We start from the raw sequence: 20,511 nt of genomic DNA, 5'->3' as shown, positions 1-20,511 counted from the left end.
AGAGATCTTAGAGGGTTGTGTGGCTGGAGCAGGTTACAGAGATAGGGAGGGGGTGAGACCATGCAGGGATTTCAACACAAGGATGAGAATTTTAGAATAGAGGCTGTTGGAATGGATGCCAATGTAGTTCAGTGAGTACAGCGATGAATGTGAGTTAGGATACAGACAGCGGAGTTTTGTATTGAATATACAAGTAGAACTATAGCAAACTGCAATCAGGTGTTGGGTGAAAATATGTTTGGATTATCAAGTCACACAGTGTGATTTCATCTCACCAGTGATAAAAGTACAAATTTCCTACATTTATACAAGTGTCACTGTCAGATATACCTGAGTAGCATTCGGCGAGGCTTTGACCAACTGCAATGGCATCTGCAATAGTTCATTAGAAAACTGATATCTCAGAGTTCCCCGCTTCTCTAGGTGGTCAGGTGGCATGGGTGGCGACTGATTTTTGCGTTCCAACAAGACAAGATGCTGCCTATTTCCAAAACAAAAGATAAGTTATTAAGCAGAATTTTAAACATCTAGATACACATTGAATTACTGTGCGGACAATCACCTACTGAGAGGAGCAAATCTCCACCATCTGCCAGGTGGACTGAACCTCATCAATAAATGATGCAAATTTGCTGGAATATCGGTGTAGTATAAGAGTCTGAAAGGGTTAATGTTTGGGACAATGAAAGTAACATCTCTCACTGTGATGATGACGTAAGAGATCACGGGCTGGATTTTACCATAGGCGGACAACATTCGCTACTGACATAAAAGTCGGTGCCGAACCCACTTCTGCCTAGCCCATGGATTCGACCCGCATTTTACGGGTCCCGGGGCTTTAATTGTCCCGAGGTGGGACTTCCTCCCATCTGAGGGAGGATGTCCCGCCTCAGTGAACTGCCGGCCAATCAGTGGGTCGGCAGCTCTTAGTCCCAGCAGCGCCACCGGAGCGGTGGCCACTGCTGGTACTGCAGCCCAGCCGACACCATGGAGCCAGGAGAGCAGGTAAGTTGGGTTTGCCTCGCCGTGGGGGGTGCGGGGGGAGGTGGGGGGGTGCCTGGTCATGGCAGCGAGGCAAAGGTAGTAGTCATTTGCGGGGGGGGGGGGGGGCGTCTTGGGTCTCGGGGGTGGGTTGCAAGGTGGAGACGCCTGGGCAGGCTTTCACCTTTCACGTCCCCAGCACGGCTGCTTGCCATTGGTAAAATACACGTGGAGGCGGGCAAGGGCCCTTAAGTGGCTGTTAAGTGGCCATGTAAGGGCCTCGATTGGCCTGGGGCGGGCGGGCAAGCCGTTTCCCTCCCCCTCCACCCCATCCCCACAGCCGACTGCCGTAAAGCTGGCCAGAGGCAGGAAGACCTCCTGGAGCCTCTCGCTCAATTTTACGCCACCCCCATCTGCCCCCATGCCACCATCTGACCTGCTGGAGCAGTGTAAAATTCAGCCCCACATGTGTAATTGGCTTGGGAGAAGCAAGAAACATCATGAGTAAAAGAACCTGGGTAGGCTTATGGAAAGTGTATATAGTCCACATAATTATAATAGATGAGTTACTGTTTAGATTTACAACAACTCCAAGATCACTGTAAGCCAAGCTCAACCTAGCATCTGAAATGCCAGCAACAATATACAACAATCTGGACAATCCTGGCCCTGAAAGTGCAGGTAAGAATGCAGCCTGGCGTAAATGCCAGGAATGAGCCAGCTGTCGAACCACACGACAAGTTTCATGGTATAAGGTAGTGGAGGGTGTACATAAGCAGGCCTTGGGCATTGTGAGGACATAGCTGCAGCACCCTCCCTCGCTGAAGACCCCAGGAGTATTGTGGCTGGCCCAGCTGGGGGTGGGAGGGGAGAGGGGGAGGTGATCATTGGATGGCTGGACCTGGACTTCAATGGAAATTAAAGTTGGGAGAGATGTATAATGTATAATGATCTGCGATCACCCATTTAACTCTACTACTAAAAGTCAAAATTACCCCCAATAATAAATAATTCCATTAAAACTGCAAAAATGAACAAAAATTAAACACCAGCTCTTCCAATAGTTCAGCTGCTTCACATCGTGTGCAGGATTCTAATCCTTATTTACTCTATTAAAGCCCTTCATAATTTTGAACACCTATATTAAATCTCCTTTTAATATCCTCTGCTCTAAGGAGAACCATCTCAGATTCCTACCCTCTCCACATGACTGAAGCCCCTCAGTTTATGGAGATACTTGCACATCCTACAAGAGGAAATACACTTTTATGTTTACCTTGACTCTGTGCTGGCAGCACCATCAAGTTCGTTAAACGGCGTGAACTGATGTGTCTCTTGGCTTACGACTTCGAAAATCTCTGCCCCGTCTTCTGTACTTTTCAGAGCGTAAGTATAAGTGGAAACACTCCGTAGGCTTTTACCTTTCTACATAAAAAGAGAACAGGACCTGTCTGATTATAGTTGCCTTTCTTTAAGTTTCTCTCCCTCTATATAACCCTCTAACTGATCAGAGTATATTTTCATCTGGTAAGAATCTGGCAGAGTTATAGAACCCAAGCCAATTTTCACTTACTTGAAATCAATGGAATGAAAACCCATGGGGTACTATAACTAATTACCACCTGTACAGTGAAGATGAAAATTTATCACACACTGTCTAAACTCTTTCACCAATAGGAATGAGGAATTTCTTCAGTTTCAACACCACTGTTATTCTCTCAAGCATACATGGATTTCAATATCGAGAAATACGAGGTCATCCACGTTGAACCCAAAAAGGAGAGAATGATAAATGGTGAAAACCTAGACTTGTGGGTCCAGGTACATAGATCATTGAAATGTCATGAGCAGGTACAGAAAATAACTAACAAAGACAATGGAATGCTGGCTTTTATATTTAGAGCACTGGAATACAAGTTATGCTGCAGTTATACAAAGCCCTGGTTAGTCTGCACCTGGAGTACTGTCAGGCACCTCACCTTAGGAAGAATATTTTATTTTTATTTAGAGATACAGCGCTAAAACAGGCCCTTCAGCCCACCAAGTCTGTGCTGACCAACAGCCACCCATTTATACTAATCCTACTTTTCCTACCACACCCTACACTAGGGGCAATTTTACAATGGCCAATTTATCTAACAACCTGCAAGCCTTTGGCTGTGGGAGGAAACCAGAGCACCCAGCAGAAACCCACACAGTCACAGGGAGAACTTGCAAACTCCACATAGACAGTACCCAGAACTGAACCTGGGTCGCTGGAGCTGTGAGGCTGTGGTGCTAACCACTGTGCCACTCATATATTGGCCTTAGAAGGAATGCAGGGTAGATTTACCAGAGAGTTAAAATAAGAGGCGAGATTACGCAAACTGAGGTTATTTTCCCTGGAAATTAGAAGGGTAAGAGGTGATTTAATCAAAATTTGCACGATATTAAGATAGGGCAAATAAAGAGAAACTCTTTCTGCTCATTTTGCAGTCCAGGACAAGGGGGCATAGTCTGAAAATGAGAGCTGGAGCTTTCAGCAGTGAATTTAGGACACACTTCTACATGCAAAGGATGTGAGAGGTTTGAAAGTCTCTTCCACAAATGGAAGTTGATGCTAGATCAATTGTTAATTTTAAATCTGAGATTGATAGATTTTTGTTAACCAAATGTATTAAGTGATATGAGGCAAGGGCAGGTATATGGAGTTAGGTCACGGATCAGCCATGATCTCATTGGATGGAGGAACAGGCTCGAGGAGCTGAATGGCCTACTCCTGTTCCTATGTTCCTATGTTTGTTTCTATGATACATGATGTGCCTACTGGGCCAGTTAGGGACATGAGTACTTAAGAACAGGTGTTGACCATTTGGCTCAATAAAGGTCTGCTGTTTTGTTCATCATGTCAGTTTGCTCCATTTACTTTCAATTCCTTGTGTTTTTTCTCCATATCCCTAAATACTTTCCCTTCAACCCTTTGTGTGAATACATTTTTCTTTGGATTTGCATTGAGCATTGAGCCTCACTCAAATCTTTGTTCCTGACCCTGGTACTTAACAGGGAGAACAGTTGGCCCTGTCAATTTCCTTTATTATTTGAACACTTTGATCAGATCACATTATAGCTCTGTCATTCTCAGGAAATAGGACATTCATTTATCCAATCCTCCATCATAGCTCACTCCTTCCATTCTGGTAAATCCTTACTGAACTCTCTCCAAAGTCTGGCTGCCAAAGGTTGCCTCCAATTTCATGCACCTCAGTGTTCGCTTACAATCTCGGGAAACAAACCTTATCAAATGCCTTCTGGAAATCCTTACATGAAGCAATCACTTGCCCCCATTGTCCTCCATCTTAGTGACGCTAGGTTTGTTATGAGATTATAGGGAAACCTTTGAAAAATAAAACTGCATTCACAGCAGGGGCTAATTTTTGACTTTGTGCAATTCTGCAAAGTCTATTTCCATTAACTTCAACAAAAATAAAAATTGGGGAAAAATAGAATCATAGAATCCTAGAAAAGTTACAACACAGAAGGAGGCCATTCAGCCCATTGTGTCTGCGTCAGCTGAAACAACTAGCCGCCCAATCTAATCCCACTTTCCAGCACATGGTCCGTAGCCTTGCAGGTTACAGCACTTCAGGTGCATGTCCAGGCACCTTTTAAAAGAGTTGAGGGTTTCTGCCTCCACTACCGATCTGGGCTGTGAATTCCAGACACCCACCACCCTCTGGGTGAAAAGGTTTTTTCTCACGTCCCCTCTAATCCTTCTATCAACCACCTTAAATCTGTGCCCCCTGGTAATTGACTTCTCCAGTAGGGGAAACAGGTCCTTCCTGTATACACTATCTCGGCCCCTCATAATTTTGTACACCTCAATTATGTCACCCCTCAGCCTCCTCTGTTCCAAGGAAAACAACCCTAGCCTATCCAATCTTTCCTCATAGCTGCAATTTTCAAACCCTGGCAACATTTTTGTAAATCTCCTCTGTACTCTCTCCAGGGCAGTTATGTCCTTCCTGTAATGTGGTGACCAGAACTGTATACCATACTCCAGCTGTGGCCTAACCAGCATTTTATACACTTCCAGCATTACCTCCCACATTTAAATCTAAATCATTAATATATACCACAAACAGCAAGGGACCCAACACTGAGCCCTGTGGAACACCAGTAGAAACCGACTTCCATTCGCAGAAACGTAAGTCGACCATTACCCTTTGTTTCCTGTCACTGAGCCAATTTTGGATCCAACTTGCCATCTTCCCCTGTATCCCATGGGCTTTCATTTTACTGACCAGTCTGCCATGTGGGACCTTGTCAAGTGCCTCACTAAAATCCATGTAGACAACATCCACTGCACTACCCTCATCAATCCTTCTTGTTACTTCCTCAAAAAATTCAATTAAGTTCGTAAGACATGACCTTCCCTTAACAAATCCATGCTGACTATCCCTGATTAATTCATGCCTTTCTAAGTGGCAGTTTATCCAGTCTCACAGAATTGATTCTAATAATTTGCCCACCACTGAGGTCAGACTGACTGACCTATAATTATTTGGCCTATCCCTTGCACCCTTTTTAAACAACGGTACAATGTTCGCAGACCTCCAATCCTCTGGTAGCTCGCCTGCATCCAGTGAGGATTTGAAGATGATCCTCAGAGCATCCGCTATTTCCTGCCTGGCTTCCTTTAACAACCTGGGATACAATCCATCCGGCCCGGGTGATTTATCCACTTTTAAGGATGTCAGACCCTTTAGTACTTCCTCTCTCATTATGCTTATGGTATCTAATATTTCACACTCCTCCTCTGTTACTACAATGTCTGCATCATCTCTCTCCTTTGTTAAGACAGAGACAAAAATCTCATTAAGAACCCTGCCCACATCTTCTGCATCCACGCATAAGTTCCCTTGTACATCTCTGATAGGCCCTACCCTTTCCTTAGTTATCCTCTCGCTCTTAATGTACTGATAAAACATCTTTGGGTTTTCCTTAATTTTACCTGCCAATATTTTTTTATGTCCTCTCTTTGCTTTCCTAATTTCCTTTTTTACTTCATCCCTGCACTTTCTATACTCCTATCAGCTTTCTAAAGTATTAAGTTTTTGTGACCATCATAAGCTTTCTTTTTATGCTTTATCTTACCCTGTATGCTTCTAGATAACCATGGGGCTCTAGATTTGGCCGTACCACCCTTTATCTTTGTGGGGACATCTCTACACTGTGCCTGTAGAATCTCGCTTTTGAATACCTCCCACTGGTTTGCCACTGATTTTCCTTCAAGTCGCTGTATCCAGCCTACTTTCGCCAGATCACTTCTCAGCTTCCCCCAATTTAAAACTTTTACTCCTGTTTTATCTTTGTCCTTTTCCGTGATTATGCTAAAAAAGTATTATGGTCACCTCTCCAAAATGGTCACCCACTGCTACTTCATCCACTTGCCCAGCTTCATTACCAAAGACTAATTCTAGAATTGCGCCCCCTCTCATTGGACTTGTTACGCGCTGGCTAAAAAAGTTCTCCTGAATGCAGTTCAAGAATTTTGCACCCTTCACACTATTTGTATTTATTTATAGATACAGCACTGAAACAGGCCCTTCGGCCCACCAAGTCTGTGCCGACCAACAACCACCCATTTATACTAACCCTACAGTAATCCCATATTCCCTACCACCACTAGGGGCAATTTACAACAGCCAATTTACCTATCACCTCCAAGTCTTTGGCTGTGGGAGGAAACCAGAACACCCGGCGAAAACCCACACAGTCACAGGGAGAACTTGCAAACTCCACACAGGCAGTACCCAGAATCGAACCCAGGTCCCTGGAGCTATGAGGTTGCAATGCTAACCACTGCACCATATCTCAGTTGATATTAGAACTCCCCAACTATTATCGCCCTATAGTTTTTGCACTCAGACATTTGCCTACATATTTGTTCTTCTATCTCCCTCTATTTTTGTTTTTATTTGTTTGCTGGCTAGGCCAGCATTTATTGTCCAGGGACTGAGTGGCTTGCTAGGCCATTTTAGAGTCAACCACACTGCTGTGGGACCAGGTAAAGGTAGGATCCCTGAAGGAAATTAGTGAACCAAATGGGTATTTACAACAATTGACAATGGTTTCATGGTCGCCATAAGATGAGCTTTTAATTCCAGATTTATTAACTGAATTCAGGGATTTGAACCCATGGTCTAAGCACATTAGTCTAGGCTGTGGATTATTAGCCCAGTGACATTGCCACTATGCCATTACCTCCTGGGTTGGAGTTGTGGGTGGGGGTGGGGGTGGGGGGGGGGTACACTCTTAGTAGTGTGGCTGCCCCTTTTTTATTTCTGAGCTCAACACATATTTTACATGGGCTGCTAATTCTCTATCACCCATTTTACACCATTGAACAAAATCAAAATGACCTCCATACAGAACTGTACAGGAATGAATTCATTCCATTGTTATTCTTGACTGTGACGGGAAAAATAAAGTGACAGTGCAGGGAGAAAGGTACATTTTATTGAAAGTGCTTAGTCATGATAGAAAAATATTTTGTAGACGTGTGAAATACTCGACAGATTATTTTCTACTGATAAACCAAGGGGAAAAAAGATCAATGCTTATAACACAAGGGTCCTCATTGTTTTAGAGAGAAGACACATTGAATCAGGATGTAGGGATTAGATGATGCTAAACTTGGATTTAAAGGCTGGAGATTGTAGAAGGAAAGAAAGACTGAGGGACATGAACAATTCCACAATTTGGAGAATGGTTTTAAGATTCTGCTTCAAAGAAAGCTTTGCATTTTTATTCTGCTTTTCACAATTTCAGGACACCTCATAGTGCTTTGAGGTCAATGAATTATTTTTGACATGTCAAAGTTTTAATGTAGGGAAACTGGGCAGCCAATTTGCACACAGCAAACTCCCACAAAAAGCAATGAGCTGAATGACCCAGTCATCTGTTTTGTTGGTGGCATTAGTGAAGAATAAATGTTAACCGTGACACTGGGAGAACTCTCCGCTCTTCTTTGGAGACCACCCTAGGATCTTTTACATACATCAAATTGTGGAATCATCCATCTAATTTCCACATGGATATAGGAAGGATGAAGAAGTAGAACCACAAGAGAAAAGTGGGGTGCACTGACTATACCAATACTATCAAAGTAGAAAGAATGGATTGTTTGTAACGGAGCGAGAGAGAGAGAGAGAGAGAGATAGGACAAACTAGAGGGGCTGGAATATGACCAAGAGCATGAAATAGATGTTAAAAAAAGACTTTCCACATATGAGAGCAGTGCTCAATCCTTACACATTCACTTCAATCCAGAGATAACTTCTTGTGATTTTCGTGCACAAATGCCGAATAATCTTGTTTGACCTTTCTCAGCTCTCTATTTTGTTGGAAGACTACTATCGCCACTGAAATGATCAAGGAAGAACCTTCATTTCTTTAGGGCCTTTCACCACCTCAGGATATCCCAAGTGTTTTACAGCCAATGTAGTATTTTGCAGTCTAATACAGCTTCCAATTTGTGCACAGCAAGCTCCCAGAAACAGGAATGACACAAAATCCTGATCATCTGCTTTTGTGATGTTGGTAGAAGGATAAATATTGGCCAGGACACCAGGGAGAACTTCACTGCTTTTCTTCAAAACATCATTACCATCCAGCTGAGCCTTCAATTAACATCTCATTCAAAGAACTGTGCCTCTGATGCTGCTGCATTCCCTCAACACTACCTCAGTCAATGGACTTCAGCATTTGGAGTGGGATTTAAACCCATAACCTTAGAATCTATAAGATCAGAGTGCAACCCACTGAGCCACAGCTGACAAGTGGGGCTATTTATGTTCTAAGTATTTATCTAATTTTGCTGCTTATTTGTTTTTTTTCAACTAAGCATTCCCAAAAATATAATTTGTGCATTTACCAGCTGGCAGGTTTCACATAGCTGAGTATAAGCAGAACCCTTGGTCACTGAGATTTTCTCCTGACAATTGTTCAGATCCTTAGATTTTGTGACAGTGATGAGTCCAGTTTTCTTGTTTTCCTGAATTACGTAGCTCGCCTGGCAGATGCCTTCCACTCCATTCTAGGCATAACAACAGACTTGATCAGTGCATCCACAGTACAACATGGAAAAAATATTGCCAACACTCTGTCATTTTCTGGATTCCATAACCTGCAAACTCCACCGCCTATTAGGACACGGGCAGTGGTGGAACACCATCACCTCCAAGGAGCCCTCCATTCTCACACCAATCCCGACTTGGAGCTATATCTCCATTCCTTCACTGTTGCTGGGCCAAAATCCTGGAACTCCCCACCTAACAGCACTGTGGGTGTCCCTACACCACATGGACTGTAGCAGTTCAAGAAGGCAGCTCATCACCACCTTCTCAATGGTGACTAAAGAAAGTCTGAGGCTGGGTACTCCACAGCAAGTGATTCACATCCTGGCTCCCCAAAGCCTCTGCACCATCTACAAGGCACACATTCGGAGTGTGTAGGAAAACTCTCAACTTGCCTGGATGGGTACAACTACAGCAACACTCAAGAAGCTCAAAACCATCTAGGATAAATCACTCTAGTTATTTGGTAGCCTGGCACCACCTCAAATATTCACTCCCCCCATCACTGGCACAGTGTATGCAAGTTACTGGATGCATTGCTGCAACCCCTCAAGGCTTCATTGACAGCACTCCCAACCCTGTGACCTCCAGCATCCAGAAGGTCAAGGGCAGCAGATACATGGGAACTCCAGGTTCCTCTCCAAGTCCCAAACCAATCCCGACTTGGGCATATGTCACTGTTCCTTCATCATCACTAAGTCAAAATCCTGGAACTCCCTATCAAATAACACTGTGGAAACACCTTCACCACACAGACTGCGGCGGTTCAAAAAGGCAGCTCACCACCATCTTCTCAAGGGTGACATTGGCAATAAATACCGGCTCCATTAGTGACATCCACATCTTGAAAATGAATGCCATTTTAAGAAAAGTGACGTACCTCTTGCAAGTCGTAAGTATTTTGCGTCTTTTTAATACTGATCTGCATGGTGTTCAGAATGCCCCGATGAAGATTGAGGACAGTTACGGGTAGGTCGGGAGGGGCGTAAATATTTCCAACCCGTCCACGGCTGTATTCGAATGTTATAGGCCTGCTCAGTTGTGCGCTCAACTTCTTAGTCAGCTTCCGAGCTGGATTAAATTGATCGACAGGCCAAATCCCACTATACTCTTGAATTTGAGGTGAGATAATCTTGAGGATGGAAGAGCAAAGAATAACAATTTAAAAAGAAATGTTATGTGCTTTTGAGACAATTGGTCTACATTTTTAAGAGTAACCATTCTTTCATTGCTTAACGATTATAAATTGGATGCTTGGATGTGTGAAGAAACTACAGTATATAACACTGTGAGTTTTATTCATGGCTGCATACTTTTAGGTAGCAGTTGCATTGTACAATTTGCAGCCATCAAGACCTCTGTTATAGTTGGCTGCTTGCAGTTGCTGCCAGGAGAGAGTTTTGCATCCAATATTAAAGATTCAGCAAGAGAGAAATAGGTCCTCTTTGCGCTTGCTTTCCAGATGGAACATTTGTTGGGGGAGGGGTGGAAAAAAGGGTTAATTTTGTCATTTAATCTCTCCTACCCTCCGCCTTATCACACACCTTCCCTTTTGCTCTTCTTCCCAGCCCCCCCTCTCCCTTTTCACTTGCCTATTGCATTTCTAACATTTGCCAGTTCTGATGAAAGGTCCCAGATATGAAACGGTAACTCTGTTTCTCTCTCCACAGATGCTGCCAGACCTGCTGAGTATTTCCAGCACTTTCTGTTTTTATTTCAGATTTCCAGCATCCGCAGTATTTTGCTTTCAATTTTGACAGGCCTCGTCCCATCGCCCAAGGACGCCTGAAATATGTCTGATATCACATTGGTCTCGGACGATATTCAGACGTCTTAGGAGGCCGCCTTAAACAGGCATTTAATCCCTTTGCATACGTTAATGATGGGCCCTGTGCCTGTTTAATGACCCTGTCAAGAAATTGGGCACCATTAATTTGTAACAATTTGCTGAGGCTTAACAACAAACAGGTAGGTTTTGTTTAAAAACTTATTTCAATTGGAGCCAGATGAGCAGGAGTGCTTTTCCAGTGTCCCCAGCATTATTACAGGCTGTAGGTACTGAAATGCATAGTTGCTAGGCTGTTAATAAAAGCATACGAGTTCCGTCGTTCTATAAAGAGAGGTATAGAGTCCAAAAGCAAGAAAGTTAGTCTAAACCTTTAAAGATCACTGGCTAGGCATCAGCAAGGGTATTTAGGAAGGATATCAAGGCCTTAGAGAGGGAACGGAGGCCATTTACTGGAATGATACAAAAATGAGGAGACTTACATGGAGAGACTAGCGAAGCTGTGATTGTTCTCCAGAGAGGTTAAGAGAAGATTTAATAGAGGTGTTCAAAATTATAGAGGGTTTTTGTAATGTAAATTAGGAGAAACATTTCCACTGGCATTAAATAACGGAACCAGAGGACACAATAATTGGCAAAAGAATCGGGGTGGGCGCAGGGATGGAAATGAGGAGAATACTTTTACACAGTGATTTATAATTCACTACCTGAAAGGATGGTGGAAGCAGAGTCAATAGTAACTTGAAAAATGCAGTTAAAAAAGAAAAAAAATAGCAGGGCTATGGGGCAAGAGCAGGGGGAGTGGGACTAATTGGATAACACTTTCAAAGGGCTGGCATAGGCACGATGGGCTGAATGGCCACTTTCTTGGCTGTAAGATTCTATGATCCATTAAAAGTACATTTGTACTGATTTAGCAAGGCAATGCATCAATCCAATGGCAAATATAAAATAGTCATTCAGGGAAATGACAAGATGTGGCATTACAGGGTTACATTTTAAACAAGCCTAAATCTGGCTTTGCGAATCGTTATCGCAACTGCCTCATTTTCAACTCCATCATAATTAACGGAAATGACAAATGAACGCTTTCTATAATGAGTGGACTCGGTAGCTTGATGCCCGAATGGCAAGTTGAAAATCGCATCCCCATTTGGCAAATTTGGCAACCATTAGTGAGGATCACAACTCATTTAAAAATAGGGAGAGCATAAATAATAATAAAAAACTGCATGTTCTAAAAACCTGAAGTGAGAACAGAAAATTCTGAGAATGCACAGCAGACCTGAGAGCATCTGAAAAGAGAGAAATACATACGAACAAACGAATTAGGAGCAGGAGTCGGCCACTCGACAACTCCAGCCTACTCTGCCATTCAATAAGATCAGGCTGACCTGATTATAGAACATAGAACATTACAGCGCAGTACAGGCCCTTCGGCCCTCGATGTTGCGCAAGAAGTGTAATAGGTAAGGCAGATGAACTTAGGGCTTGGATTAGTACCTGGGAGTATGATGTTATTGCTATTACTGAGACTTGGTTAAGGGAAGGGCATGATTGGCAACTAAATATCCCAGGATACCGATGCTTCAGGCGGGATAGAGAGGGAGGTAAAAGGGGTGGAGGAGTTGCATTACTGGTCAAAGAGGATATCACAGCTGTGCTGAAGGAAGGCACTATGGAGGACTCGAGCTGTGAGGCAATATGGGCAGAACTCAGAAATAGGAAGGGTGCGGTAACAATGTTGGGGCTGTACTACAGGCCTCCCAACAGCGAGCGTGAGATAGAGGTACAAATATGTAAACAGATTATGGAAAGCTGTAGGAGCAACAGGGTGGTGGTGATAGGAGATTTTAATTTTCCCAACATTGACTGGGATTCACTTAGTGTTAGAGGTCTAGATGGAGCAGAATTTGTAAGGAGCGTCCAGGAGGGTTTTCTAGAGCAGTATGTAAATAGTCCAACTCGGGAAGGGGCCATACTGGACCTGGTGTTGGGGAATGAGCCTGGCCAGGTGGTTGACGTTTCAGTAGGGGACTACTTTGGGAATAGTGATCACAATTCCATAAGTTTTAGAATACTCATGGACAAAGACGAGAGTGGTCCTAAAGGAAGAGTGCTAAATTGGGGGAATGCCAACTATACCAAAATTTGGCAGGTGCTGGGGAATGTAGATTGGAAGCAGCTGTTTGAAGGTAAATCCACATTTGATATGTGGGAGGCTTTTAAAGAGAGGTTGATTAGCGTGCAGGAGAGACATGTTCCTGTGAAAATGAGGGGTAGAAATGGCAAGATTAGGGAACCATGGATGACAGGTGAAATTGTGAGACTAGCTAAGAGGAAAAAGGAAGCATACATAAGGTCTAGGAGGCTGAAGAAAGACGAAGCTTTGAAAGAATATCGGGATTGTAGGCGCAATCTGAAACGAGGAATTAAGAGGGCTAAAAGGGGTCATCAAATATCTTTAGCAAACAGGGTTAAGGAAAATCCCAAAGCCTTTTATTCATATATAAGGAGCAAGAGGGTAACTAGAGAAAGGATTGGCCCACTCAAGGACAAAGGAGGAAAGTTATGCGTGGAGTCAGAGAAAATGGGCGAGATTCTAAATGAGTACTTTGCATCGGTATTCACCGAGGAGAGGGACATGACGGATGTTGAGGTTAGGGACAGATGTTTGATTACTCTAGGTCAAGTCGGCATAAGGAGGGAGGAAGTGTTGGGTATTCTAAAAGGCATTAAAGTGGACAAGTCCCCAGGTCCGGATGGGATCTATCCCAGGTTACTGTGGGAAGCGAGAGAGGAAATAGCTGGGGCCTTAACAGATATCTTTGCAACATCCTTAAACACGGGTGAGGGCCCGGAGGACTGGAGAATTGCTAATGTTGTCCCCTTGTTTAAGAAGGGTAGCAGGGATAATCCAGGTAATTATAGACCGGTGAGCCTGACGTCAGTGGTAGGGAAGCTGCTGGAGAAGATACTGAGGGATAGGATCTATTCCCATTTGGAAGAAAATGGGCTTATCAGTGATAGGCAACATGGTTTTGTGCAGGGAAGGTCATGTCTTACCAACTTAATAGAATTCTTTGAGGAAGTGACAAAGTTGATTGATGAGGGAAGGGCTGTCGATGTCGTATACATGGACTTCAGTAAGGCGTTTGATAAGGTTCCCCATGGTAGGCTGATGGAGAAAGTGAAGGCGCATGGGGTCCAAGGTGTACCAGCTAGATGGATAAAGAACTGGCTGGGCAACAGGAGACAGAGAGTAGCAGTGGAAGGGAGTTTCTCAAAATGGAGACGTGAGACCAGTGGTGTTCCACAGGGATCCGTGCTGGGACCACTGTTGTTTGTGATATACATAAATGATTTGGAGGAAAGTATAGGTGAGCTGATTAGCAAGTTTGCAGACGACACTAAGATTGGTGGAGTAGCAGATAGTGAAGGGGACTGTCAGAGAATACAGCAGAATATAGATAGACTGGAGAGTTGGGCAGAGAAATGGCAGATGGAGTTCAATCAGGGCAAATGCGAGGTGATGCATTTTGGAAGATCCAATTCAAGAGTGAACTATACAGTAAATGGAAAAGTCCTGGGGAAAATTGATGTACAGAGAGATTTGGGTGTTCAGGTCCATTGTTCCCTGAAGGTGGCAACGCAGGTCAATAGAGTGGCCAAGAAGGCATACGGCATGCGTTCCTTCATCGGACGGGGTATTGAGTACAAGAGTTGGCAGGTCATGTTACAGTTGTATAGGAATTTGGTTCGGCCACATTTGGAATACTGCGTGCAGTTCTGGTCGCCACATTACCAAAAGGATGTGGATGCTTTGGAGCGGGTGCAGAGGAGGTTTACCAGGATGTTGCCTGGTATGGAGGGCGCTAGCTATGAAGAGAGGTTGAGTAGATTAGGATTATTTTCATTAGAAAGACGGAGGTTGAGGGGGGACCTGATTGAGGTGTACAAAATCATGAGAGGTATAGACAGGGTGGATAGCAAGAAGCTTTTTCCCCAGAGTGGGGGATTCAATTACAAGGGGACACGAGTTCAAAGTGAAAGGGGAAAAGTTTAGGGGGGATATGCGTGGAAAGTTCTTTACGCAGAGGGTGGTGGGTGCATGGAACGCATTGCCAGCGGAGGTGGTAGACGCGGGCACGATAGCGTCTTTTAAGATGTATCTAGACAGATACATGAATGGGCAGGAAGTAAAGAGATACAGACCCTTAGAAAATAGGCGACAGGTTTAGAGAGAGGATTTGGAGCGGCGTAGGCTTGGAGGGCCGAAGGGCCTGTTCCTGTGCTGTAATTTTCTTTGTTCTTTGTTCTTTGACCTGTGAAACCATCTGACCTACACTATTCCATTTTCATCCATATGTCTATCCAATGACCATTTAAATGCCCTTAAAGTTGGCGTGTCCACTACTGTTGCAGGCAGGGCGTTCCACGCCCCTACTACTCTCTGAGTAAAGAAACTACCTCTGACATCTGTCCTATATCTATCACCCCTCAACTTAAAGCTATGTCCCCTCGTGTTTGTCATCACCATCCGGGGAAATAGACTCTCACTATCCACCCTATCTAACCCTCTGATTATCTTATATGTCTCTATTAAGTCACCTCTCCCCCTCCTTCTCTCTAACGAAAACAACAAGTCCCTCAGCCTTTCCTCGTAAGACCTTCCCTCCATACCAGGCAACATCCTAGTAAATCTCCTCTGCACCCTTTCCAAAGCTTCCACATCCTTCCTATAATGCGCTGACCAGAACTGCACGCAATACTCCAGGTGCGGCCGCACCAGAGTTTTGTACAGCTGCAGCATGACCTCGTGGCTCCGAACCTCGATCCCCCTACTAATAAAAGCTAACACACCATATGCCTTCTTAACAGCCCTATTAACCTGGGTGGCAACTTTCAGGGATTTATGTACCTGGACACCAAGATCTCTCTGCTCATCTACACTACCAAGAATCTTCCCATTAGCCCAGTACTCTGCATTCCTGTTAATCCTTCCAAAGTGCATCACCTCACACTTTTCCGCTTTAAACTCCATTTGCCATCTCTCAGCCCAGCTCTGCAGCCTATCTATGTCCCTCTGTAACCTACAACATCCTTCGGCACTATCCACAACTCCACCGACCTTCGTGTCATCCGCAAATTTACTAACCCACCCTTCTACACCCTCATCCAGGTCATTTATAAAAATGACAAACAGCAGTGGCCCCAAAACAGATCCTTGCGGTACACCACTAGTAACTAAACTCCAGGATGAACATTTGCCATCAACCACCACCCTCTGTCTTCTTTCAGCTAGCCAATTTCTGATCCAAAGCTCTAAATCACCTTCAATCCCATACTTCCGTATTTTCTGCAATAGCCTACCGTGGGGAACCTTATCAAACGCCTTACTGAAATCCATATACACCACATCCACGGCTTTACCCTCATCCACCTGTTTGGTCACCTTCTCGAAAAACTCAATAAGGTTTGTGAGGCACGACCTGCCCTTCACAAAACCGTGCTGACTATCGCTAATGAACTTATTCTTTTCAAGATGATTATAAATCCTATCTCTTATAACCTTTTCCAACAATTATAAACTCAACTCCACATATTTGCCTACCCCCGATGACCTTTCACCCCCGTGCTTATCAAGAATTTATCCACCTCTGTCTTAAAAATATTTAAAGACTCTGCTTCCACCACCTTTTGAGGAAGAGAGTTCCAAAGACCCATAACCCTCTGAGAGAAAATAATTTCTCCTCATCCCTGTCTTAAATGGGCGACCCTTTATTTTTAAACAGTGACCCCTAATTCTAGATTCTGCCACAAGACGAAACATCCTTTCCACATCCACCCTGTCAAAACCCCTCAGGATCTTATATGTTTCAATCAAGCCACCTCTTACTCTCCTAAACTCCAGTGGATACAATCCTAGCCTGTCCAACTTCCCCCCATAAGAAAACCTGCTCATTCCGGGTTTTAGTCTAGTAAACCTTCTCTGAACTGATTCCAATACATTTACATCCTTCCTTAAATAAGGAGACCAGTACTGTAGACAGTACCAACTTAATAGAATTCTTTGAGGAAGTGACAAAGTTGATTGATGAGGGAAGGGCTGTCGATGTCATATACATGGACTTCAGTAAGGCGTTTGATAAGGTTCCCCATGGCAGGCTGATGGAGAAAGTGAAGGCGCTTGGGGTCCAAGGTGTACTAGCTAGATGGATAAAGAACTGGCTGGGCAACAGGAGACAGAGAGTAGCAGTAGAGGGGAGTTTCTCAAAATGGAGACGTGTGACCAGTGGTGTTCCACAGGGATCCGTGCTGGGACCACTGTTGTTTGTGATATACATTAATGATTTGGAGGAAAGTATAGGTGGACTGATTAGCAAGTTTGCAGACGACACTAAGATTGGTGGAGTAGCAGATAGTGAAGGGGACTGTCAGAGAATACAGCAGAATATAGATATATTAGAGAGTTGGGCAGAGAAATGGCAGATGGAGTTCAATCAGGGCAAATGCGAGGTGATGCATTTTGGAAGATCCAATTCAAGAGTGAACTGTACAGTAAATGGAAAAGTCCTGGGGAAAATTGATGTCCAGAGAGATTTGGGTGTTCAGGTCCACTGTTCCCTGAAGGTGGCAACGCAGGTAAATAGAGTGGTCAAGAAGGCATACGGCATGCTTTCCTTCATCGGACGGGGCATTGAGTACAAGAGTTGGCAGGTCATGTTACAGTTGTATAGGACTTTGGTTCGGCCACATTTGGAATACTGCGTGCAGTTCTGGTCGCCACATTATCAAAAGGATGTGGATGCTTTGGAGAGGGTGCAGAGGAGGTTCACCAGGATGTTGCCTGGTATGGAGGGCGCTAGCTATGAAGAGAGGTTGAGTAGATTAGGATTATTTTCATTAGAAAGACGGAGGTTGAGGGGGGACCTGAATGAGGTGTACAAAATCATGAGAGGTATAGACAGGGTGGACAGCAAGAGGCTTTTTCCCAGAGTGGGGGTTTCAATTACGAGAGGACACGAGTTCAAAGTGAAAGGGGAAATGTTTAGGGGGGATATGCGTGGAAAGTTCTTTACGCAGAGGGTGGTGGGCACCTGGAACGCGTTGCCAGCGGAGGTGGTAGACGCGGGCACGATGGAGTCTTTTAAGATGTATCTAGACAGATACATGAATGGGCAGGAAGAAAAGAGATACAGAACCTTAGAAAATAGGCGACATGTTTAGAGAGAGGATCTGGATCGGCGCAGGCTTGGAGGGCCGAAGGGCCTGTTCCTGTGCTGTAATTATCTTTGTTCTTTGTTCTTTGTTCTACTCCCGATGTGGTCTCATCAATGCCCTGTGTAACAATGGGCTAAGATAATAGTGGGCTAACTTTTTGAATTTCAGAATTGTAAATGGGGAAAGGTAGATAGATCAGCCCCCTTCTCCCAGGCCTTTCTGCCCTACAGCTAAAGGATTGATGGAAGCAAGTTTACTAAATTCGAATTTTTGATTTGTAATCTTACCTGTTCTCCCCAATCCCATTTTTTGCTTTCGATGAATTTTCTGCACTGTGGGCCACATGGACTGCAATGGTTCACGGCGGTAGCTCACCACCACCTTCTCAAGGGCAATTAGGGATGAGCAACAAATGTTGGCCTTGCCAGTGACACTTACATTCTGGCGAAGTTTCGTTAACCTACTTTCTCTCTTTTGTTTTCCAGAGGCTGACAGGCCTACTTTAAGTATCTGGAGATTTCTGTGTTCAATAGACCCACTCAGGGTAAAAGGATTCAAATGGGAGCCCCCGGTGGAAGCACATGTCAGGAAACCAGGCATTTGCAACCCACGATTGTTAATGGGAGGGCACAATCAGAAAACCTACCCTTTGATTTTGGTACAATTGAAGTTATGCCAGCTGTTTATTCTTCCATCACTTCAATGTTCCTTACCTTAAAGAGGTAGTTCCTCTGACTTATTGAACTAATTTGCACTTTGCTGGTTATCTTAAGACCTCCTTTAGCCAAGCCATCTTCTGGAAGACCAGTGAGAATGACCCCCTCATATTGGTAAACATAGGTCTTGCTTTGACTGAATGAAGGCTCTGCGAGTAAAGATCATTAGTGATAGTTTAAGCATGGACAGCAGGGTCAGTATTAACCAAAAATGGCATTCTTATGGTCACTTTGAAATCTAGAAGAAAAATATTCCTTACCATAATGCAATTGTTGGCTCCCTGGGGGAAAAATAAGTGAAGAAAAATCAGAAAGAGTGGATCATTCATGAAATAACTTTTCAAAGTTTTTTTTTGCTTGAATAAATCACATAAACTGAATATTATTATCGAATCAAACAATCTTACAGCACAAAAGAGGCCATTTGGATCATCATACCTGTGCCAGTTCTTTGAAAAAGCTTTCTAATTAATTCCTCTCCCCTGTTCTTTCTCCATAGCCCTGGATTATTTTTCCTTTTCAAATATTTATTCGATTTCTTTTTGAAAGCTACTGTTGAATTCCACCACCAGTTCCAGCAATGCATTCCAGATCCTAACAACACGCCGCGTAAAAAATTTCTTTTCATCTCCTCTCTCGTTCTTTTGCCAATTATGTTAAATCTGTTAATTCTGATTACCAATACTCCCATCAGGTAAAACAGTTTCTCCTTAATTACTCTACCAAAGCCCTTCATAATTTTGAGCACCTTTATTAAATCTTCCCTTAACCCTATCTGCTCTAAGAAGAACAGCTTCTGTCCACATAGCTGGAGTCCCTCAACCCTAGTATCTTTCCATTAAATCTTCTCTGCATCCTTTTGAAAGTCTGATGGATGAGACATTGTAAACTTACCCACAAGAGCGAAAGCCAGTGCAAAAATAATCCTCCTCATCGTAATAAATACCAAATGTGACTCGTGTCTCTCTTTCTGCCCCTTTATAGCAACTGCTCAACATGGGATCACATGTGCCGTAATCTGTGACCAATCACTTTCCTATCAGATTGGTTTGACTCATGCGAGTGAAGGAAAAAAGTATCTAATTTTTTTTGTAAGTAGCAATACTCAGTCAGTCAACAAGATCTGCAATGAGTGACACTGCAGCAATTTTCTGTTTTAAAAGATTATTTGCAATCTCTCCATGTCACACTTGGCACTAGAACTTGGCACTGCCGTGTTGTATGGGTTACGGTGACCTATGTTCTGTCCGTGTGTCTCCACGCGCCAAAGAATTGCTGTTATCTTTTTGATTTAGCGTTCAAAACATAAAGCTAAACTCCTTTATATTTCATCTGAGAATGTCCCGTTGAGTGTCTAATCGTGTATTTTAAAAATACATTTGTGTTCCATCCACTGGAAATTATAATCAGACCCTTTTAGTACAACTTGGGGTTATATGCCATTCCTGTGCTGCACTTTACAGGGGGTTGTGTAATCCAAGATTTAAACAAAAGATGGAATTGATAATATGTCCATAGAGAAGAATTTTGCACAGCTTATAGACAAGAGCCCAAGAACCTTGATGCAAGCCATAGGTGCCAGAAAAGAAACTGGAGTTAGAATTGATAACTTAACCATGCCCGTGAGTCAGAAGGTAACTATACAACAATTTCCAGACCCACCTCCACAGGAAAGGCTGAATAGGGT

General features: G+C 43.6%; 1 protein-coding gene across 1 annotated transcript in view; it reads right to left on the bottom strand.

Moving 5' to 3' along the window:
* Positions 1 to 19,774, bottom strand: part of vtg3 (vitellogenin 3, phosvitinless) — a 106,504-nt gene extending 86,730 nt beyond the window's left edge. Inside the window, exons 1-7 of the mRNA XM_068038035.1 lie at positions 19,719 to 19,774; positions 19,085 to 19,105; positions 18,822 to 18,973; positions 9,979 to 10,230; positions 8,897 to 9,058; positions 2,258 to 2,406; positions 331 to 481 (exon numbers count right to left, since the gene is read on the bottom strand). Coding sequence (XP_067894136.1) covers positions 331 to 481; positions 2,258 to 2,406; positions 8,897 to 9,058; positions 9,979 to 10,230; positions 18,822 to 18,973; positions 19,085 to 19,105; positions 19,719 to 19,758 — 927 coding nt within the window. The 5' untranslated portion in view covers positions 19,759 to 19,774. The remainder of the gene's footprint in view (positions 1 to 330; positions 482 to 2,257; positions 2,407 to 8,896; positions 9,059 to 9,978; positions 10,231 to 18,821; positions 18,974 to 19,084; positions 19,106 to 19,718) is intronic.
* Positions 19,775 to 20,511: the final 737 nt, after the last annotated feature.

This window comes from Heterodontus francisci, chromosome 8 (genome assembly GCF_036365525.1).
Source record: "Heterodontus francisci isolate sHetFra1 chromosome 8, sHetFra1.hap1, whole genome shotgun sequence".
In the NCBI taxonomy this organism is placed as follows: Eukaryota; Metazoa; Chordata; class Chondrichthyes; order Heterodontiformes; family Heterodontidae; genus Heterodontus; species Heterodontus francisci.
The sequence above is the reverse complement of the archived record's forward strand: the minus strand, read 5'-3'. Positions and strand labels throughout refer to the sequence as shown.